This window comes from Crocodylus porosus, unplaced genomic scaffold, assembly GCF_001723895.1.
Source record: "Crocodylus porosus isolate Cpor-Errol unplaced genomic scaffold, CroPor_comp1, whole genome shotgun sequence".
Taxonomy (NCBI): domain Eukaryota; kingdom Metazoa; phylum Chordata; order Crocodylia; family Crocodylidae; genus Crocodylus; species Crocodylus porosus.
This window is the reverse complement of record NW_017728943.1, coordinates 61,732,612-61,751,825: the sequence shown is the minus strand read 5'-3', so window position 1 is coordinate 61,751,825 and position 19,214 is coordinate 61,732,612. Positions and strand designations below refer to the sequence as shown.

At 42.1% G+C, this 19,214-nt stretch overlaps 1 protein-coding gene across 1 annotated transcript in view; it reads right to left on the bottom strand.

Annotated features, from left to right (window-relative positions):
* Window positions 1-19,214, bottom strand: part of PPP2R5A (protein phosphatase 2 regulatory subunit B'alpha) — a 90,613-nt gene that overhangs the window by 29,723 nt on the left and 41,676 nt on the right. The window contains exon 3 of the mRNA XM_019549446.1: window positions 805-906. Within this exon, the coding sequence (XP_019404991.1) occupies window positions 805-906 (102 nt within the window). The remainder of the gene's footprint in view (window positions 1-804; window positions 907-19,214) is intronic.

Sequence of the window (19,214 nt, the reverse complement as noted above, 5' to 3'; positions counted from 1 at the left end):
GAGCTCCCCACAGGACAGCATGGGGCAGTGGGGACTGGCCCTGGCCACCTGGCATCCGCACAGCAGCTGCCCCATGGTGCAGGTTCAGCATCGCTTGGCAGGGTGCTGTGCATTGTCTGGGAGCTGGGGTGGCTCCACATGTCACCCAGAGCCCGGCACCACTCAGTCTCAGCAGCCCCAGCTCCCAGATAGTGCAGGGAGCCACACTACTGTGGCAGCACGGGTCCCAGGTGGCCAGGGCTTGGCCCCTGCTACTCTGCACCATATGGGGGGGTCTGCCATGAGTTCCCAGGAGCCTCGAGGGCCACTCCTGGGGCTGGGTGGGGCAGCCAGAAGGGAGCTGGGAGCAGATGGGGCAGCAATCAGGGGAGCCAGTGTGGGATGGGGCCAGGCAGGAGTTCCCCCATGGTCTTCTTCCCCCTTCTCCAGCCCTCTCCACTTACCTGCCACAGAGCCCAGGTCCCAGTTGCTGCAGCCTGCACCACTGCTTGCCCTGCACATGCTTTTTGCAGTGTGTCTCAAAGCAGTCTGAGACACTGCAAGAGGCATGTGCATGCTCGTCTGGACACACCCATAAGCATTTTGGAAAGGAGTATTTATTTAACTTTTTTCATTTAAGTGTCAAATTGAATATACATACATATATACATATCATTTTGTGAATATAATCCAACTGCATTTCTAAACCTGAAAAGGAAAACAAATGAAAATACAGTATATTTGCCATACAAAAAATATCCATAAGTGTTCATTCCATTCTGTTTTACATGACAAAATCAGATGGAAAAAACAATAATCCCATACCTGTATGTGAGGCCATGAGGCTTCAAGAGTAGGCTCATCTTCTTCTGGATCAAAATCTGGATTATCACTTGGTGGAAGTGTTCTGAAAATATTAGAACTAATCTGCAAAGAGAAAAATGAAATTAGTTGCATTGTTACTTATTGGATTTCAAACACTTAAACTAAGCAATTTGTTCCTCCATCTAAACAGAAGATAAAGTGATTCAGTTCTGAATTGTTTTGGCCTTACTAATTCACTTTTGCAGAACTGCTGACCCTGTGTTTCAAACAGGACCATCACTGCATACAAAGTAGACATTCTCTCATATATTTTTGGTCATTCTTATATTAGAAATACCACACCTTTGCATTCCTCCTTGTTTGAAGTGGAGTTACAAATGACTCCAAGCTTTAAAAAAAAACCCAACAGATCTTGTAACAGGTGCACCAAACTCAGCAGGCCCTGCAGGCATGGATGAGTAGTGTGGGGCTGGTTCACAGGCAGGAATGGGTCCGCAGAACAGTCTCGCATATCAAATCCAGCATGCAAGGCCCATCTGGCATACAGCACCATGTACAGCACCAGTCCAGTACATGCTGCAGTCCAAGAGCCATGGCAGCACTGAAGGCTGGATGACAGCTCTGCAGGCTGGATCTGGCCCACAAGCTAAATCCTTGACACCCATATCTTACAAGAATTAAAAGAAACCAGTTTCACATCCAGATTTTTAGGTTTGACCTAGCTGTCTTATATCAAAAGATCTTTAAAAGATCTTTAAGAGAGTACTCTTTAGGAGTTTTCAAAGTACACAACTCTAGACATGAGAACAAAAAACCTTTTAGAGGACAAAAGGAAGCAAACATCATTTTCACCTACTAACAGGTTTATGCTTCACATTTTCCATGAAAAATAGCATTTAAAAAATATGACATAAAACCTCAAGCTAATTTTGTATCCTTCCCTTTCTATTAGTTTTACAACCACCATTTGGCCCACTTTTTCAATGCAAAGTCTTCAAATTCATCAGCATGCTGGGTCTAATCAAAGGTGGATTTTTGGAAGGTAGGAACCGCGCTTAGTCACCAAACTTCCACTTTTGCATTATAAAACATGTCCGAAGTAATCATCCTGTTAAATGCCTTACTAGAACCCAAACACACATTTTACTTTTTCAGGGATGCTTCTTCCAAAAGCATAATTTGGAACAAGACAATCACTTTCTAGAAATGGGAACAGATTGTTTTCAGAGCCTTAATCCAGAAAAAAAAGTCTGTGGCATGCAATTTTCCCACCCCCAATTTAAATGGAAACAAGAGACCATCAAAATGTATTTTATTCTGTATTTTTCAAAACAAAGAAAAAAATCTCAAAGATCACTTAGTGTCTGGAGATATTCATATACATATTATCTCATCCCTAAATTCTCAATGTCAGTTTAGGGACCTCCTCTTTCAAGAAGCATGTTTTCAAGTCTTAGTACAAAAGAAGCACAAATACAGCCTTAGGCTCATGTTACCAGTTCAAAAATGCTACCTGGTGCCAAAGTTCAGGGGGTAGGGGGTGGGATTTACAGTCCCGAGATGGCAACTAGGGGGCAGGGCAACTGTCAAGGGGCTACCCATGCAACCCTCAACAACTCACCAAAATTTGTTAAGCAGCCCTCCAGCTGAAATAACTGCCTGCTCCTGATTTAAATCACTCATCAGGAATTCTCAATTTAATCACTGTTTTCTACAAGAAGTGCATTCTTGGTGTTTGATATAACCTTCATTAAAATTTTCCCAAATAGGGTCTGTTATGGCCTTGCAAGCCTGCTGTCATGACAGGTTTTCCCTTCTATCACACTATTCCCTAAGTCTCAAATCAATGGAGAGGCTATACTCAGAAACTTATCCCTTAAGACTTCTGGTATATTCTGCTCAAAATATTTCTCTTTTGTTTCTACTGCCCTTCCCTCCATGCGTTTATCTCCAGACTCTTCCTTCTTGTCGAGCCTCCTCCTCCTTGTCTAGACTCCACCCCCAACAATCCTCTATTTAACTTCTTGAAACTTTGCACTTTTAAAGAGAGATAAGGATCTCCATGCACTGCTGTTAACAAGGATGCCGTCTCTGGAGACACAAATCCACAGTTTGAGAACTGAAACCAAGCAATACCGAAATGCTTAATGGGATCTTCTAGACTGAGCACTGAGTCCCATTGGGTAGAGTGTTTTTCTTTAACCTTTACTAATCTATAGGGGAGCCTCTGGGAACCCCATAAAATTAGGCCGCTAATATAGTCCATGGCCTGTTGTGACCTATTTATCAAACATTTTTGGAAAAGTTACATGAATATATTGTCTCAAATAGTATATAATTAGAAATTATAATCCTTATTCCATGATGATATCTTTGAGCTCTAACATATCTTAAATTAAAACTATCTTTATATAGGTTTATTTTTTAAAAGCATCTTAACAAAAAATAAATCAATAAATACAATACAATTAAAATATATATATTTAAAATTTTAAAAATCTGATTTTTTGTTTTTAATTGTTGCTTTTTATCCATCCTGCTTGATGAACTGGCTAGCAGAAGTTATAGTTCACCAGTTGTAGCTGTACATCAATAACAAGGTCTTATCAGTGAACTGCCTGTACCCCAAAGGGTCCTGTGGCTTTATCCCATTCATTCATATCTTAAATGTTTATGTTTCAGCTTTTAAGTGTTATAGGTGCCTCTCAACTGCAAATGAGGATTAGCATATCTTCCTAAGAAAAGTCTTTTGGATTTTCATAATACTGGTCTGTCAGTCAAAATCTCTCTCAAAAGGTTATCTTTGGGTCCTTGGTTGTGTATTTTAACAACATTTGCAAGACTATATTTCCATCCTTTTTTATGAGGGAAGATATTTTCATTCTTGACTCCCACAGTTCCAGCATGCTGGCAGAACCTTACCTAAACTAGAACAGAGCTCCCAATCCTTGTATGGATCCATGGCCAATAAACTGACACAACAATCCCCCCTAATACAAACAATGCTGCTACACAGTTCTTGATCATTTGTGTTGATGTCATACTCTTAGTCTAGGGCCATTTTACAATGTTCTTTATACATGACCAATACAGGAAGGAAAACAAGCACCTTGATAAACAGTGTGCTGCTCCTACAGATGAGCTACATCCTACTGCAGAACAGTAAAGTAAAATCCTGCCTACTTAAGTAGCACAGAAGCTGGCATACTGCCATTGTATCTGCAAGGATCTGTACTGAGTGCTTTTTTAAATACTGGAGGAAAAGCCTGGAAAGCCAGGTTTAGCAGTTGTTAGATCCAAGGTTTAAGGAAATTATTAGTTGTTTTCTAACTTTTGGAGACTGCGGCCCTTCTGCTTCCCTGTCACGACAGGAAGAAATGGTACTGGGAAAGACGTAATTCCTTAGAAAATACCTCTGGGAAGGTCACATGTCTGAAGAGCCCTCTTAACAGAGGAGGTTTTCTTGATTTAAGAGACAATATATGTATATCTTCCCCCAGTTTCTCTGACACCAAATGTGCAAAAGGTTTAGCAGAATACAGCTTGGTTGATGCTGGCTACCATTCACATCCCACATTATTCCTTCCTGTGATTCACCCTCTGTAACAAAAGAGGTGGGAGGTTTCACAGCTAAATATGGCATCACTTAGTTAGCAGCACAGCTACTGATATGACACAAATTGGATAATTCTTTATCCAAGTAGGTTATAACAGTGCATTTGGAAACTAAACGCTTTCCCTCTAGAAAATCTTAAGTAGGATGGTTAAAAACGGATTATTCATGCTAAAGGAGTTTGGAATTTTACTCTGTTCCTGTTGTTTAAAACCATTTGCTACCAACTGAAATCAAGATTATCATTAACTACAAAGGTTTAGTTACTTTAGGTAACAACAATTTTAGCACATCCGGTGCCTATAGAGGAAAATTTCATTCGTTTTTAATTGAAGCTGTTTTTGCAAGGGGTGATGCATTTTTACCTACCCCACCACAAATTCTCTATCAGATTAAGTCTGGCCCTTGTTAAGCCTCTTTTCCGCCCCATTAGGAAACTACTTTCATCTGTCAGTCCTTGCTGAAAGTTGCTAAGGATATGGAGAGATGCTACATTTAAGGCACTTCAAATACAGCTGCACTCTGATGCAGTAAGCATCGTCCTGTGCACTCAACCTCCATTCTCTTAGAACACCAGCCCACTCAAACTAGGAAACCAAATGGCTCTACGCCACTGCTGTGCCTCCTGCCAGAGGTTGCAACAACCTTGGGAGACCTAGGGATGTAGAGCAGAGGGTGAGGGAAATTAAGGAACAATGCACTCAAGCATTCTCCTGCGTGTTCCACCTCTGTGCTCCTTCAGCAATTCCTAAACTGGAAACAGAAGGGGGTGGGGATGGGGAAATGGGGCCCCTGGCATCCAAGTCCCAGTGGAGGGATACTATTTTTGGCACTGGGACTGTCACACTGAAGGTACAGCTGACCTACCACACACTGGAGCATCTCATCTGTGCACCTCTAAAAGCTAGCAAACTAACAACTGCCTGACTGACTGCAATAGAATTCTGTTACCACTCTGGAAAAATGTCAGATGCGGACAAAGAACCACTTCATTTTTGTAAGAGATCACATGGGAGGGAAGTGAGAAGAGTAGATGTTAATCAGGAAAGCCTGCAGCTTGTCTTCTCTTCCAGCAGTTGAAATAAAGCACCCTTTATTATAGCCGAGATACCACGGAATTTTCTTTCAAAAAGTTCTAAGGGCTGTTTCATGAGCCAAGTAAATACTGTATTTCAGTTCCACATAGATGTGTGTACTCTAAAGAAAAGAGATGTTGCTTAAACCCATCAAGAAACATCATGCTGTATCCCATGTAAATACAGTGAGCTTTAAGCGAAGATAAACAGCAGTACTGGAGATACTGTATACAATTTTACCAACAAAGTGGGGAGAATCCCAAGGAATTTAAATGACTTGGGTCCCCATTATAGATTTCATCCCATTTCACTTCTCATTCATACTCTTTGTTTGCCCAAGATAAACATTTCCACTTAGAATCAAAACATAGATAGGTTGACTTCTTACTGGAGGTAAATACAATCAGTACCTTATCACTCTCAACAGGAAAAGTTCTAATTTTGTCAAAGTACTATACAGCTTGTAACAGGAACAGAAGACTGGCTGGACAGCAGGTAGCAAATCCAACCATTCTGTGTGGTCAGTGGATCTGGAATTGCTAAGAGAGACAAATAAACTTCTTGTGATACTGAAAGTACTACAAATACAACAAATATTCCATTTGGCCTATTCTTCTGAAAAGCAGCTGTAGATTTCTCATTTAAAAAAAAAAGTATATTGAAAGGGGACAAGATGCATTCTGAGTCAAAAGCCACAAACCCATGCACATGGAGAAGGGAGGGATTGAGTAAGTATGACCAATTTGAGCTTCTGATCAAAGATTTGAGCCCCTCTGAAGAGCTACAAAGAGATTTCCATTCTCGCTTTGGAGAATGGAACTCCCTTAACAGCCTCCACATCTAGTAGTGACATAACTTATTTTCATAAATTCTCATGAGATACCCTGAAGAGGGACATGGGCAAAGAACAAAGTGGCTAAAAAACAAATAGGGCAGTACAGAATAGAGTAAGTGTTGGATTCTGTCCAAGATTCAGTCTCTAGCAACAGACACCAGACAAGCTAAGAATGGTTTCCAAACTAAGGTGAAACAGGTATGAAGTTTAAAACAAGGCAGGAATCTCAAACCTGAGGTTAATACAGAAGACGATAGCATAGAAGTTCTCTTCAGCCCATGGTTTGTAGGGTTGTCTGCTGGTCCTGGATAGGTCCTATTGTTGGTATTGCTTCCTATGAAACTAATATGAAGGACAAGATGGGACAGTTTTGCCGGCTAACAAAATAGGATCTGCAAAACCTTTCCCTAGACAGCTCAGATATCTCTATATACCTTTACCACCTTTCAACTGGTCTAGAACCTCATCTGTTCTAAGACTAAAGAATCCATCATAATCATATAGCAAGCTCTTGTTTCTGGAAGAACTTCAAATGTTTGTAGATGTTGCTATAAGTGGCACCTCAGAGCAATTTCAGATGCTACAGTTCTACACCAAGCATCAACAACTGTAAAAGATGCTCAATGAAAGCTTAGCTATTAACCCTCTGTAATAAGTGGCTTTGGCTAGGTTGGCTTTTTTTTTTTTTTACTCTTCAGAAGTAACTGAGCTAAACACAGTGCTATTCTGCCCTACAGGTTATAATCTGCAACATTACTGTTTGACAATTTGCTGCACTGAGGTCTGATGTGGCAGGGGAGAACATCTTTCTACCCAAAGGCTTCCTATCCAATCTCTCTGAAGGCACAGAATGGATTTGTTCCCTCTAGTTCTTTGAACTGCAGCTGCCACATACAAGGAGATGTCTGTAAGAATAGGAAACCCTTAGGAAAGGGCAAATAACTCATCTCATTTCTTAGGACTGCTGAACCAGACACATTCAGCTGCTGCAGCAAGGTGACAAAAAACCATTAAAAAAGTAATCTAATTTCCAGAAGCTAACCCCAGTTTATCAAAAAAATGGATATATCAATTTTCTCTACAAGTACTGAAGAGATGTTTAAGACAATAACCATTAAAAGTCTGAAAGGAGGAAGACAATATACCCACCTTATTTGGAAAAAACTTAATACCCAAATCTATACATCAGTGATTATCAACCAGTGCACTCTGGGGTGCAGTCAGATCTTGGGACGGGTGCCATGAGGTGTGAGGAGATAAGCAGATAAACTAAAAAGATAAGCATAGGCTCAGCCTTGTCCCCTGTCTCCACTGCAAGAAAGTAAGCACTGTAGTCTATAAATTAGTTTTTCTAATTGGGTGCTGTTCAATTCACAAGAGTTATGGAGGGAGCATCAAATCCAATGAGAAGTACCTTCAGTCCAAAGAGTTGGAGAACCAGGCCTCCCTAGTTCTTCTGATAGTGTATATAGGACAAAACTAAATGAGGCTGTTTTTTCATTACGAAATAAGATTGATTTAGATGGGACTTTTTCCTTGAATCCCTTCTAGAAGAAGGCTCTCTTTTTCAAGGCTTTTTATTTCAAGGTAAAACAAGGAAAGTCCAGTACAACTAAAGTGCCCATGGCAATTCCATTTCTGTGTACCGGCTATACTAGAGAGAACCTGCCACTATAATATCTAGGTGAGGGAGACCTTGATATCTGAACAGAAAACCTCAACACCACTTTCTACATTCCCTAATCACTCCCTGGAAAGGAAAGGGTAATGACAGTAGTCATATGTAGAGTTTAGATTATGGTTTGTATGGGATGGTTTTGATAGGGATGATCCTGCCTCAGGCAGGAGGTTGGACTAGATGACCTCTGGAGGTGCCTTCCATCCCTACTTCTCCATGACTCTGAAATGAGATCTGTGATGCAGATGCCTTTCTTTGTTTAAAACAATAATCTTGAGCAGGGGTAACAAATTCAACCTGGCTTCCAGGCTGGATCCAGACTGCAGAGGCTCCTCCCAGGCCGAATCTATGACACCAGTAGCAGCTGAGGCAGGTTCTATATACCATTACCACTACATGGCAACAGCATGGGGGTGGTCGCATATGTCAGGTGGTGATGGAGTAAGTGAGGGCTGTATCTGTCCAGCCCCCACTTGCCTCTCTGCCACTACTAGCCATGTCCAGTGGTACCCAGGGACCTAAATTCTGCAGCAGGTCATGCTCCACTAGCCATGCTCCCCAGTAACTGGCAATAACTGGCTGGACTATCAGTGGGCTGGATGGAACAGCTCCCCAGGTCATATGTTTGACATGTATAATCTTGGGTGGGTCTTGGGTCCAGCCTATGTCTTCCTAGAGTTGGTATACATTTGTAAAAGTGGTCGAGACTGGCTTCCACATCCTTTAAAGAATTAAGCTCTTCATGAATTCAGGTGTGAAATAAATGACAACTTTCAAGTAGAAGGTCACTGCATCAAAACAGCCTGAAGATGTTCAGATAACTCAATACACTTCAGTTACTAGAGATTTTAGCTCTTCTTTAGGTTCCTGGAAGTTCTGCTCTATACAATATGCCAGGGGTTCCCAAACCGTGGTACACATACCCCTGGGTGTACACTGGAGGTATGCAGGAGAAATTGTGTAACGGCAGATTTAATTTTCATTATAAAAACAACTGGCATTTAAGGGGTTAAAATATAAAATGTATGCTGGTAGGGGTACACAGGCAGCTGGTAAATCTGGAAGGGGGTATGCAATAAAAAGTCTGGAAACCTCTGAAATATGTCATCCTGTCCTAACTGAATGAATTGTATTTTAACAGAAATTCCTGATAATTTGAAGACTGCATCTGGAGATTCAGCAGATTAATCTCTTTTGCCAAAGAAGTTATTTGGGGTCCTTTTTCATCTTTGAAGGTGTTGCTATTTGGATCTTCTGTGCAATGCTGGCACACATCAGTGATGCTGGGATTGTGTGAGTGTAGAAATATTCAAACCACTTAGGACCTTGTTAAGCTTTCTTAGATAAGGTATGCTGGGATTTCCCAAATTACCTAAGCAAATTCTAATAACCTTTTGTTTATAGTCACAGTGAACATACCAAGAATGAAAAATAGAATATAGAAGTTTGTTTGGTTTTTGTTTGTTTTGGGGTTTGTTTGTTTTTTTGGGGGAGGGGGGAATTGTTTGTTTTTGCATTGCCTCCACTGGGACAGAAGTGGTGACTACCTCATTAGATAAAATGACAGATTTTTGCTGAAATTGACTTTCCATTTTATGCAGGTGCTCTTCATTACTTCATTACTTTTTTGCTCCTGCTGTAGTCTCAAGTTATTGTCTAAGATTGTAGACAACAATCTACTTAAGTAAACCTATGCTGTTTTAAAGGGTGAAATATTAGAGGAAGCTTTCTTTGTTGGCCGCTAGGAATCCACTAAGGGCAAGACTGCAGATTCTAAAAATAAAAGACTGTGATTGTTATAGAAATCATTCATCCTGATTTCCATCCCAACAAGATTTACAAGATACTTGTTTTGAAGAGTGATCCGTGGATGTCCTTTCAGAGCAATCAATAAGAATGAGTGAGGTGAAAAGGTAGAAGACACCTTCTGCTGTCTACAAAAGAAGAAAAAGAAAATGAACACAGTCCTCAGGCAGGAAATAACCTTTCTGGTATCCTTGGAGATGCCTAAATCTCATCCGTGACCTGAGCAGGAGACCTCGTTGGTAACCTGGTAGTATTCATAAACAACAGCAAGGAGAAATACTTCTATTGACAAACTAGGGAAACAGTGATAACATGCCCACATTACTACAACATCATTCAGTGCCAAGAATGTCAACACAGGAAACCATAGGCATAGGTATCTGAATCACTGCCACAAAGCTACAGTACTGAGCACGTGACTGCTGATCTGATATAGAAGACTTGAGGGAAACACAACTAGTGGTTTCAGGAGGTACCAAGGCTACTTCAATTAGGGATGTGAATGGTTAAACATTTAAACATTCAAATATTAATAGCAGGTAATACCCTGTCAGTTATCATTTAGTGCTGGGTGGGGAGCAGTCCTGCAGGGAATGCAGTGGAAAGGGCAGGGAGAAAAGTGGCAATGTGGTGCCTCTGAAGATGGCAGAGCAAACAGAAGGGAGGGGAGGAGTGAGAAGGAATGGGGAAACAACAGTTGGGGAAAAAGGGACTAGTATAGGGATGGGCAATTATTTCTGTTAGAGGACTGCTTAATGAGTTTTAGTGAGCTGTCAAGGGCAGCAAGGGTAGCCCTGCCCCTTGGCAGGTTTCCCACCCCTGGTTGCCATCTTGGGACCAGAGGTCCTTCCCCCTAACCTTTGTTACCAGAAGTCCTGGGGACAAGGGGAAGAAGTACTCCTTTTTCTTTTTCTTTTTTTCTTTTTTTTTTGGGGGGGGGGGAAGGGGAGGGAAGGTTGCCATCTTGAAACCAGAAAAAAAAACCAAATCATATACTAAAAGTCAAACATCTACTATAATGTATTTACATTTTATTTCAAAAGATACTTTTTATCCTGATTATGCATTTGTGTCATGTATATGCAATCACCTAAGAGCTACAAAAACAGTCTTACTTTTGTATATTGTGGGGGGAAGAATGTGGGGTGTGGTTGGGGGTGGGTGTGTATATGGTGGGGTATGAGGTGAGTATGTGGGTGTGTGCTCCCAGAGCAACAGCAAGCCCCAATACTCTCCTAGACCTGGAACATGCCAGCTGCATTCACAGTTTATGCCAGCACCCACCTGGTGTGCAGAAAGCAGCCTCAGGCAGGTGCCAGCATCAGCTGTGGATGTGGCCAGCAGGTTTGCAGTGGGGATCCCAGCAAGAATCCCAGCATCCACCTGGGTTCACTCATGTTTTGATTATGGAAAAATAATACAGTAATTTTTCTATTGCAAAGAACTCAGGAAGACCAAAACAGTTCAGAATTGTTGTTTAACCCTGTGGATTACTTGAAATTTGGGGGTTTATCCTGTGAATCATGTCTGCACACCCAATGGTGTTAACATTGTGTGGCATTCCATAGCACCCCTGAAAAGATATCATGGCACTGGGGTGCCATGCTATGCTGGCTGAGAATCAGGCTTCTGGCAAGTGTGTAGAACACTAAAAACTACCATATTTTCTTTCATATAACCCTCACCCTTTTTTCCTCAAAACCAACTGGGGAAAATTGAGATTTGCATTATACACAATGAAAAAGGATCCCCACCTTGGTTAGAAATTTGACAAGGGGGCAGTGAGGAGAGCAGTAGTGGTAGCAGCTTTGGAAGCCATGGTGATTAATGTTTCCACTACTTCTGCCCCTTGCCACCAAGTTTCCAGACCTGTAAGGAGCTTCCCCTCCCCAACCACATGCCAGGTCTGGCCAGCATGTGGGGTTGGTATGTGGCTGGACTCAGAGAGCTGGGTCCAACTTGGCCCCGAACCAGGCATACTGACTCCAGAGTCATGTGCAGTCACCCCATATGTTGCCTCTGGGCAAGCCTGGGACTGTGCACTGGCTCTGGAGCCATGTGCTGGGTCCAACCCATAATCAATACATGGTCCCAGGCTCAGCAAACAGCCCAGAAGACAGTGCACTGGACCTAAACCTGCATGTGGTTCCACAGCCAGCATGCAGGGTCAGATGTGGCACACGGTCCTAGACCTGGCACACTGAGTCAGTCTGCAGGCCCAACTGGCAAGCAGGGGCTGGCAAGAGCCTTGGGAGAACAGGTTCAGCTCCCTAACTCCTGCCATGTGTTTTCCTTGTTCAAAGACTTTTTTTTTCAGGCTCCCCTTCAAAATCAAGGTCCATAGTATATAAGGGGGTATGCTATATGCAAAAAATATGGTAAGATGGATGAACCAGAATGCCTGGTCTTAAATAGAGACTTTGACCTAAAAGTCGGGGTACATTGACATATCAGTCCATATTAGATCAGCACTGATGAAAGGAAAATTGACATCATCGGCAACTGGCTTTTTTTGGACAGAGTAGCTGATAAGGTCACTGATAAATGCCGCAGCATGCGCACAGCCTCAGCTTGGAAAGCAGCATCTATCTAGCCAGTTAGTCTGTGGGGCGGAAGGGCCTTAGGGGAGGGAAGGGGCATGGGGTGGGGGGCAGGTTGAGGCCACCATGGTGAGGGAGGGAATGGGGCTGGGGAAGGGCAGGCGCTGCCTAGCCGGTGTGGGGCGGGGCAAGGCAGGGCTTGAGATGGGCTGCATAATCGTCTATCAGATTGGTATCAGCTAATATGGCTGGTTAATAAAGTTGGCTATTGGTATCAGCCAAAAAAATCTTTATCGGTGCACCCCTACCTAAAAGGCATTTCAGAGACCTGGTGAAAGGACAGTCAATGGAATACTGTTATAACTGATTACAAGTTATATAGTAATGACACGCAGGTGGAGAAGTGGCACTGTATGTTAAGAACAATATAGACAGCAACAACAAAAATCTTACCTGAAAAGAAAACTACTACAGAATCTCTGTGGGTAGAAATTCCATACTTGAATAAAAAGAACATAGTATTAGGGTTGTACTGCCGACCCCCTGATCAGGAAATGCTTATGGATTTCAGAGAAGCTGCTAAAACGGGACACACAATAATCATGGGAGTGTCATGGAGCCCATGTTTGAAAAGGGCTCCAGAAATGATCCTAGGTACTGAGTCTCACTTCCATCCCTAGCAAGTTCGTAGAATCTATAATAAAGAATAAAATCAGCAATCACATGGACAATATGATCTGCAAGGGAAGAGTCATTTTTTTGCAAAGGGAAATCCTGCCACACCAATCTGCTTGAGTTCTTTGAGGGTGTTAACAATAGGGATGTGAAAGGTTAAACGATTAATCATTTCATTGATGAGTGCAGTGATAACCAGTTAGTTTACCAGCTATCATTTAGCTTGGGGCTGGCACAGTCTGGCAGGGAAACAGAGAAAGGAAGCTGTGCAGTGCCCCAGCAGGAACAGGAAGGCAGCAGGGTGGGCAAGCAAGAGGGAAGGAGTGGGGGGGGAAAGGGGACTAGTACCCATAGCCTAAAAGAAAAACAGGGGGCAGTCAGATGACTCATGAATTAAGCAATTAGCTGCTCATTCACAGGTGCTTCCTCCCTCCCAGTCAGGGCTTCAACTGGGTTGTGTTGTCTGGCTGGGCTTGCCACTGCCTCTTCCTGGGCCTCGCCCTGTCAAAGGGCCCGGGGAGTCAGGAGCTGTTCCCAGCAGCAGGTGTGTCCAAGGTGCTATGCTACTGGTTAATCATTTAACTGATATAATTAGAGGAAGTTAAATTAATATTTTTAAAACAATATTTACATCCTTAGTTAACAATCATGTGGACACAGGAGCCAGCTGACATCATATATTTGGACTTCCAAAAGACCTCTGACAAAGTGTCTCACTAAAGCCTTTTTAAAAAACTGAGTTGCCATGGGATCAGAAGGAAGGCTCTTTCATGAATAGAGAGATGGTTCAAAGAGTTCAGAAAGCAAAGGGTAGGCTTAAGTGGTCACTTTTCAGGATGAAGGGAGGTCAGAAGTGGAGACCTGCAGGTATCTGTGCTAGGTCTAAATTTTGTTCAACTTTTTCATCAGTGATCTGGAAATAGGGGTGCACAGTGAAATCTCCCAGTTTGCAGATAAAAACAAATTATTCTAGCTAGTCAAATCCCAACCTAACAGAGTAGATGCAAAAATCTCTCATCAAGCTAAGTAAGTTGGCAAAAAATAGCAGAGGAGTGTCAGTGACAACAAGCATAAGGTAAGCCATACAGGGAAAAATAATCTCAATTATTTACATAATTATCTCATATACAGTGCTGGGTTCTGAACGACCTATTATGATTTAGGAAAGAGACCTTGGGAATCAGTGTTGATAGTTCACTAGAAGTGTCAGCAAAATGTGCAGCATCAACCAAAAAAGCCAATAAAAATGTCAGACACAATCAAGAAGGGAATTAAAAACAAAATAGAAAACATCATTGTGCCATTATACAAAAACATAGTGCACCCACATTTTGAGTAGTATGTGCAGTTCTGCTATCCAAATGTCTAAAAGGATGTAGTTGAATTGGAAAAGGTACAAAAAAGGGCAACCAAAATTGATAAGGGGTATGGAACAGTTGCTAGGACTAAAAAAGATAGGACTCTCCAGTTTGGATAGAAGGCAGCTAAGGAGGAAGATGTGATAGAAATATAAATCACAAATGGTGTGGACCAAGTGAAAAGGGAACTGTTATTCACCAAGTCCCAGAATACTAGAAATAGGGGGCACCCACTGAAATTAGGAGGCAGGTTCACATTTAACAAGAGAAAGATTTTTTTTTATGCCATGGGTCATTATCTCGTGGAATTAAAGGCCACAGGAGGTGGTAGAGGCAGATAGCATAGCCAGGTTCAAAAAGGGATGAGACAGATTCATGGATGACAGATCATGGATAATAGCTGTTGAACATAATGGTCACAGATGTTTCCCCTGGTATCTCTAAACCAATAGCGATGGATGCCAGGGATCACAATTAACAGAAGTTAAATCATTCTAGATATATCTGGTCCAATTCTCTCCTTCTAGAGCATCCACACCTGCCATTATCTGAGACTAGATACTGAGCTAGATGAACCATTGATCTGGCCCAGTATGGCACTTGTTTTGCCTTAATCAATTTTGCCCTGATATAGCCACTTTGTAACACTACAATCTATACCTCAAAGTGATACATAGATATTTATGATTTTCCTTCCAGACACTAGAAGAAATATTAATCATCACCTTATAATGAGCATCTAGTTTCTTTTCTCCGCTTCACAGGTGACTGTTTAAACAGTAGTGAATTGGGGTTCAAGATCAGCCCATTTAGCACCATGTACACACCTAAGGATATACATCTAAGAAGCAACTGTAGGTTCCATTTTCATTTTTTTCTGGTCTAAGCTGCTTGCAGCTGAGCATTAATGAGATAATTATAGCATACGGTGACCTGTTCCTTTAGTCTTTACTTTCAGTGGCTACAAAGGAAAGGCATAAAGGAGGCTGCATAATCTACTTCTGAGATAAATGAAAGGCTGTGGTCTCCTCCTTAAGTCTTGCCTCCTTTTGTAACACCTCTCAGTTATTTATTGGGGGAGGGGGGGAATATATATCACTTAGGTCTAACTTGCCAGACTCTTTGTATTATTAAAGGGAGCTTCCATGTGGACTGCTCAATCATTTCAGCAAAGATGCTACCTAAGAGTAAAGTATCTCAGGAACTGCTCAGCCATCTTGGTATGGACCTCGCTTCCACACTCGCTGAGTGGGTTTCACTATGTCATTTAAAAAGGAAAATAAGTTTTGTCTTTTACATTCTTTTCAGAAAGCCAAAAAATTTTTAGCTTAGCAGTTCTAAGGAGAAAACCTTCACACACAAAAATCATGCAGTAAAAAATAAAAATCTTGTGAAAACTTTGCTACAAAAAGGTAAGCCTTGAGTCTCCTGTATATGTTGCTTAGAGGCCAAAGATCCTGGAGAGTTCTTAAGAGGCAGTCCTAATACCAGGCTCAGAGCAAAGATTTTGCCTTCCCCCAGTTGCCAGGGAGATTTGGAACACTGCTGAAGAAAATGACTATTAAGGCTTGGAGGGATCTTTTGTCTCAGAGGCTGTCACTGAAACCTCTCAGGTTCAAAGAGTTTGAAAGCAGGCCTTCCTCACTTTGGTTTCTTGGACAAGAAATGAAAGATCAAGACATGTCTGGGATGTGCCCTTGCTCTGGTACAATAAGCAACAAGAGTGCCCACCACTGGCAAGGAAAGCCTCCTCAGAAAAGACAAAAAGTTTTAAAGCCTAGGGGCTGATTAAGCCATAGCAGTCTGGGTCAAGATTGTGGACATGTTCCCTAAATCCCATTTCTCCCTATAGGCACAATGCAACCTCTAATAAGCATACTAAGCAGCCCAACACAATGGAAGAGAGTGCACAGTAATTGGACACTGCAAGGTTCCTTCTTGCTGCCATGCAATGAAAAGTAACTACTAACTAAGGACCTCTTGGACACTTTATAACCTCTGATAGGGGGCACAAGGACATTCAGGATACAGAAACAACTGCAATGAACACTGCAACCCCAGAAGATCACCCCTGAATGTTAAACTGTCGTTAATTAATTTTGGTTAATGTTAATAACTCAAGTGCCAATTTAAACCAAAGTTCTGCAATTATTCAACTGGCCAATAATTGGCTAATAATGACATTTCCATATTATCTTCTTTCAACGGTCACCTGCAGCTGAAATGGGGAAGACATGACTGTTTATTTGCAACACAAAACAGGCAGGGTATTTTTTTTAAAACCTGTCTGACTTTTTGTATCAAAGCAACAGAAAGAGCAAATGATTCCTCCCTCTCCTTTTAAAGATTGTTTTTAAATATCGGTACTTAAAAATATTTTTCAAAAGTGAAATAAAATTATACAAAAAATTTAAGACAACAGTAAAGACATCAGCCATCAAAAGGCTGTTTCTTGAGAAGAGAAAACTCGATAACTCAATACATAATATAAGATTACAGACATCTCTGGCATCTTATTTCCATCTATTGATTCATTCATATTTCTGGATGAACTATGAGTTAACTAATTCTGCTACTTCAACTCTTCTTCTTGAAGTATACTTTTAGAAATTTTCTTCATTTTATATTTAAACTCTCATTGACATATGCTTTTTTAGTAGCAAAACAGAAAAATGGTTCCATGAATGATTTGCTTTGCTAGTGAAACACTCTTCTCTGGTCTACTGTGCTGTTTTCTACTTCATAGTCAGGTGTTAGTGTCTTTTTTCTTCTACTACTTTTCAGTCTACCACCAGTACTACTACATTAGTTGTTTCTTCATTTTTTTCATGACTGCCACTTGTCTTATTTGATAGCTCCTTTCACTATACTTCCTTATATTATGTTCCTTCACCTTCAACATGCACTTAGACCAGAGTTTCCCAACCTTTTTCACCCTGAGGCACACTTACATGGCCTCCCCAACCCCACAGCACACCAGCCAAGCAGTGGCCAGGGGAAGCAAGCAGCCAAATGCTGTGGAGCAGAGGGGAGGGAGAAGGGGGATCAGGTGGCAAGCAGCATCTGCATCACTGGCTACAGCCACGACCCCCATCTGTCTGGAGGCCCGCAGCAGCAGCAGGCGGGGGCGTGGCTCCAGCCCAAAATGCCACAGCACACCTGGACGTGCCTGATGACACACCAGTGTGCCACAGCACACCAGTTCGGAAACAATGACTTAGACCATGGGTGGGCAAAATACGGCCCACCAGCTTGGATTCGGCCCATGGACAGGCACCCACCATTAATTGCCATGGAGCTGACGGAAATGCAGAGCCAATGGGAACATGAGGCCAGAGCCGACAGAAGCAGAGAGGCAGCTGAAGCCAGGGGTATGGGACTGGAGCAGGCAGGAGCATGGGGCTGGGACCAGGGCCAGTAGAAGTGCAGGGCCTCATATGGCTGAAGCTCAAAGTCAGAGCAGGTAAAAGTGTGGAGTTAGAGGGAGTGCAGGGCCAGGACTAAGGCCAGTGGGAGTGCAGGGCCGATGCAGGTGGGAGCAGGAGGTAAGTTGCCTTGGGTGGAAGTGGGTGGGGCCTGGCCCCACAAAGAGCACCAGGGAGCAGCTGCAGGCCAGGAGGAAAGAGGAACAGATGAACTGCACCACCTGAGCAAGCTCTGCTGTATGTGCCTCCTGTTCCTCCCTCCCACTCCACACAAACCCCCAGGCCAGCTGCCAGAACCTAGCACTTACAACCCTGCAAACACCCCCACCCCTATCCACACACACCACACACTCCCCAACCCCCAACCACACACACCACTCCTCCACATATACCCTCCACACACAATATACAAAAATAACACTTTATTGTAAACTATTATATGGTGTCGGGTAGGCAGGCTTTCTTATGTCATGAACATGTGACAGGGTGGGGCTTCCAGTTCCAAGATGGCAAACTTCCCTCCCCAAAAGAAGTACTTTAGGGGCAAGAGGATGGACTTCCGGTGGCAAAGGTTAAAGGCTAGGAGTGGGCTTTCTGGTCCCAAGATGGTAACTAGGGGCAGGGCATAGCAGTTTGAAAACAGGTGTACCCTTGCAGCCCTCAACAGCACACCAAAATTCATTAAACAGCCCTCCAGTTCGCCCCCTTCCCCCGAAACTTAGCCCCTCTCAATATCTGAAAAGACTTAAAAAATGTTAAAAGTGATCACAGGTGACATGTGAAATTGACTTTCATAACAGAAACGGAAGAAAATTTAGTTTTGCCAACATTCTACAAGTGGAGTACAAGTCATGCTTAAGAAGTTAGTTTATCCAAAACTCTTACTGTTGGTAATTTGTTAATGTGGAATGGATCTTTAAAAATGCATACCTATTACTTAGCACTGTCTTGCATACATGTGAAAATTTTGCTTCTAGATATTAAAATTCCTACCTGTTGCTTCTGGAGACTATATATTGGCAAATTTTTAAAAACTAATTAACCAGTCATGATTTAAATACATGACATGGATTGCTCTGAAACGCTAAAAACATCTCTTATCTAAAAAATAAACATCTGTCAAAAAAGAAGATAAAAGGTGTCACCCTGAATAATAATTTTGAATAAATTCTTTGCCTATTCTATTAATATTATCTGGAGAAGACATGTAAAGCAAATCAGTTTGTACATACTCTGGATCATACAGGTGCATCCCATTGATATAAAAGTAGATTACTTACACTAGAATACTCTAAGAGAGTTTAGAGACCAAAACAGTGGCAGATGTTCATATAGTGCAGTGATTCCTTAAACAGGGTCCTATGGCACTCTGGGGTGCCGTCAGATCCTTTGAACAGTGCCACA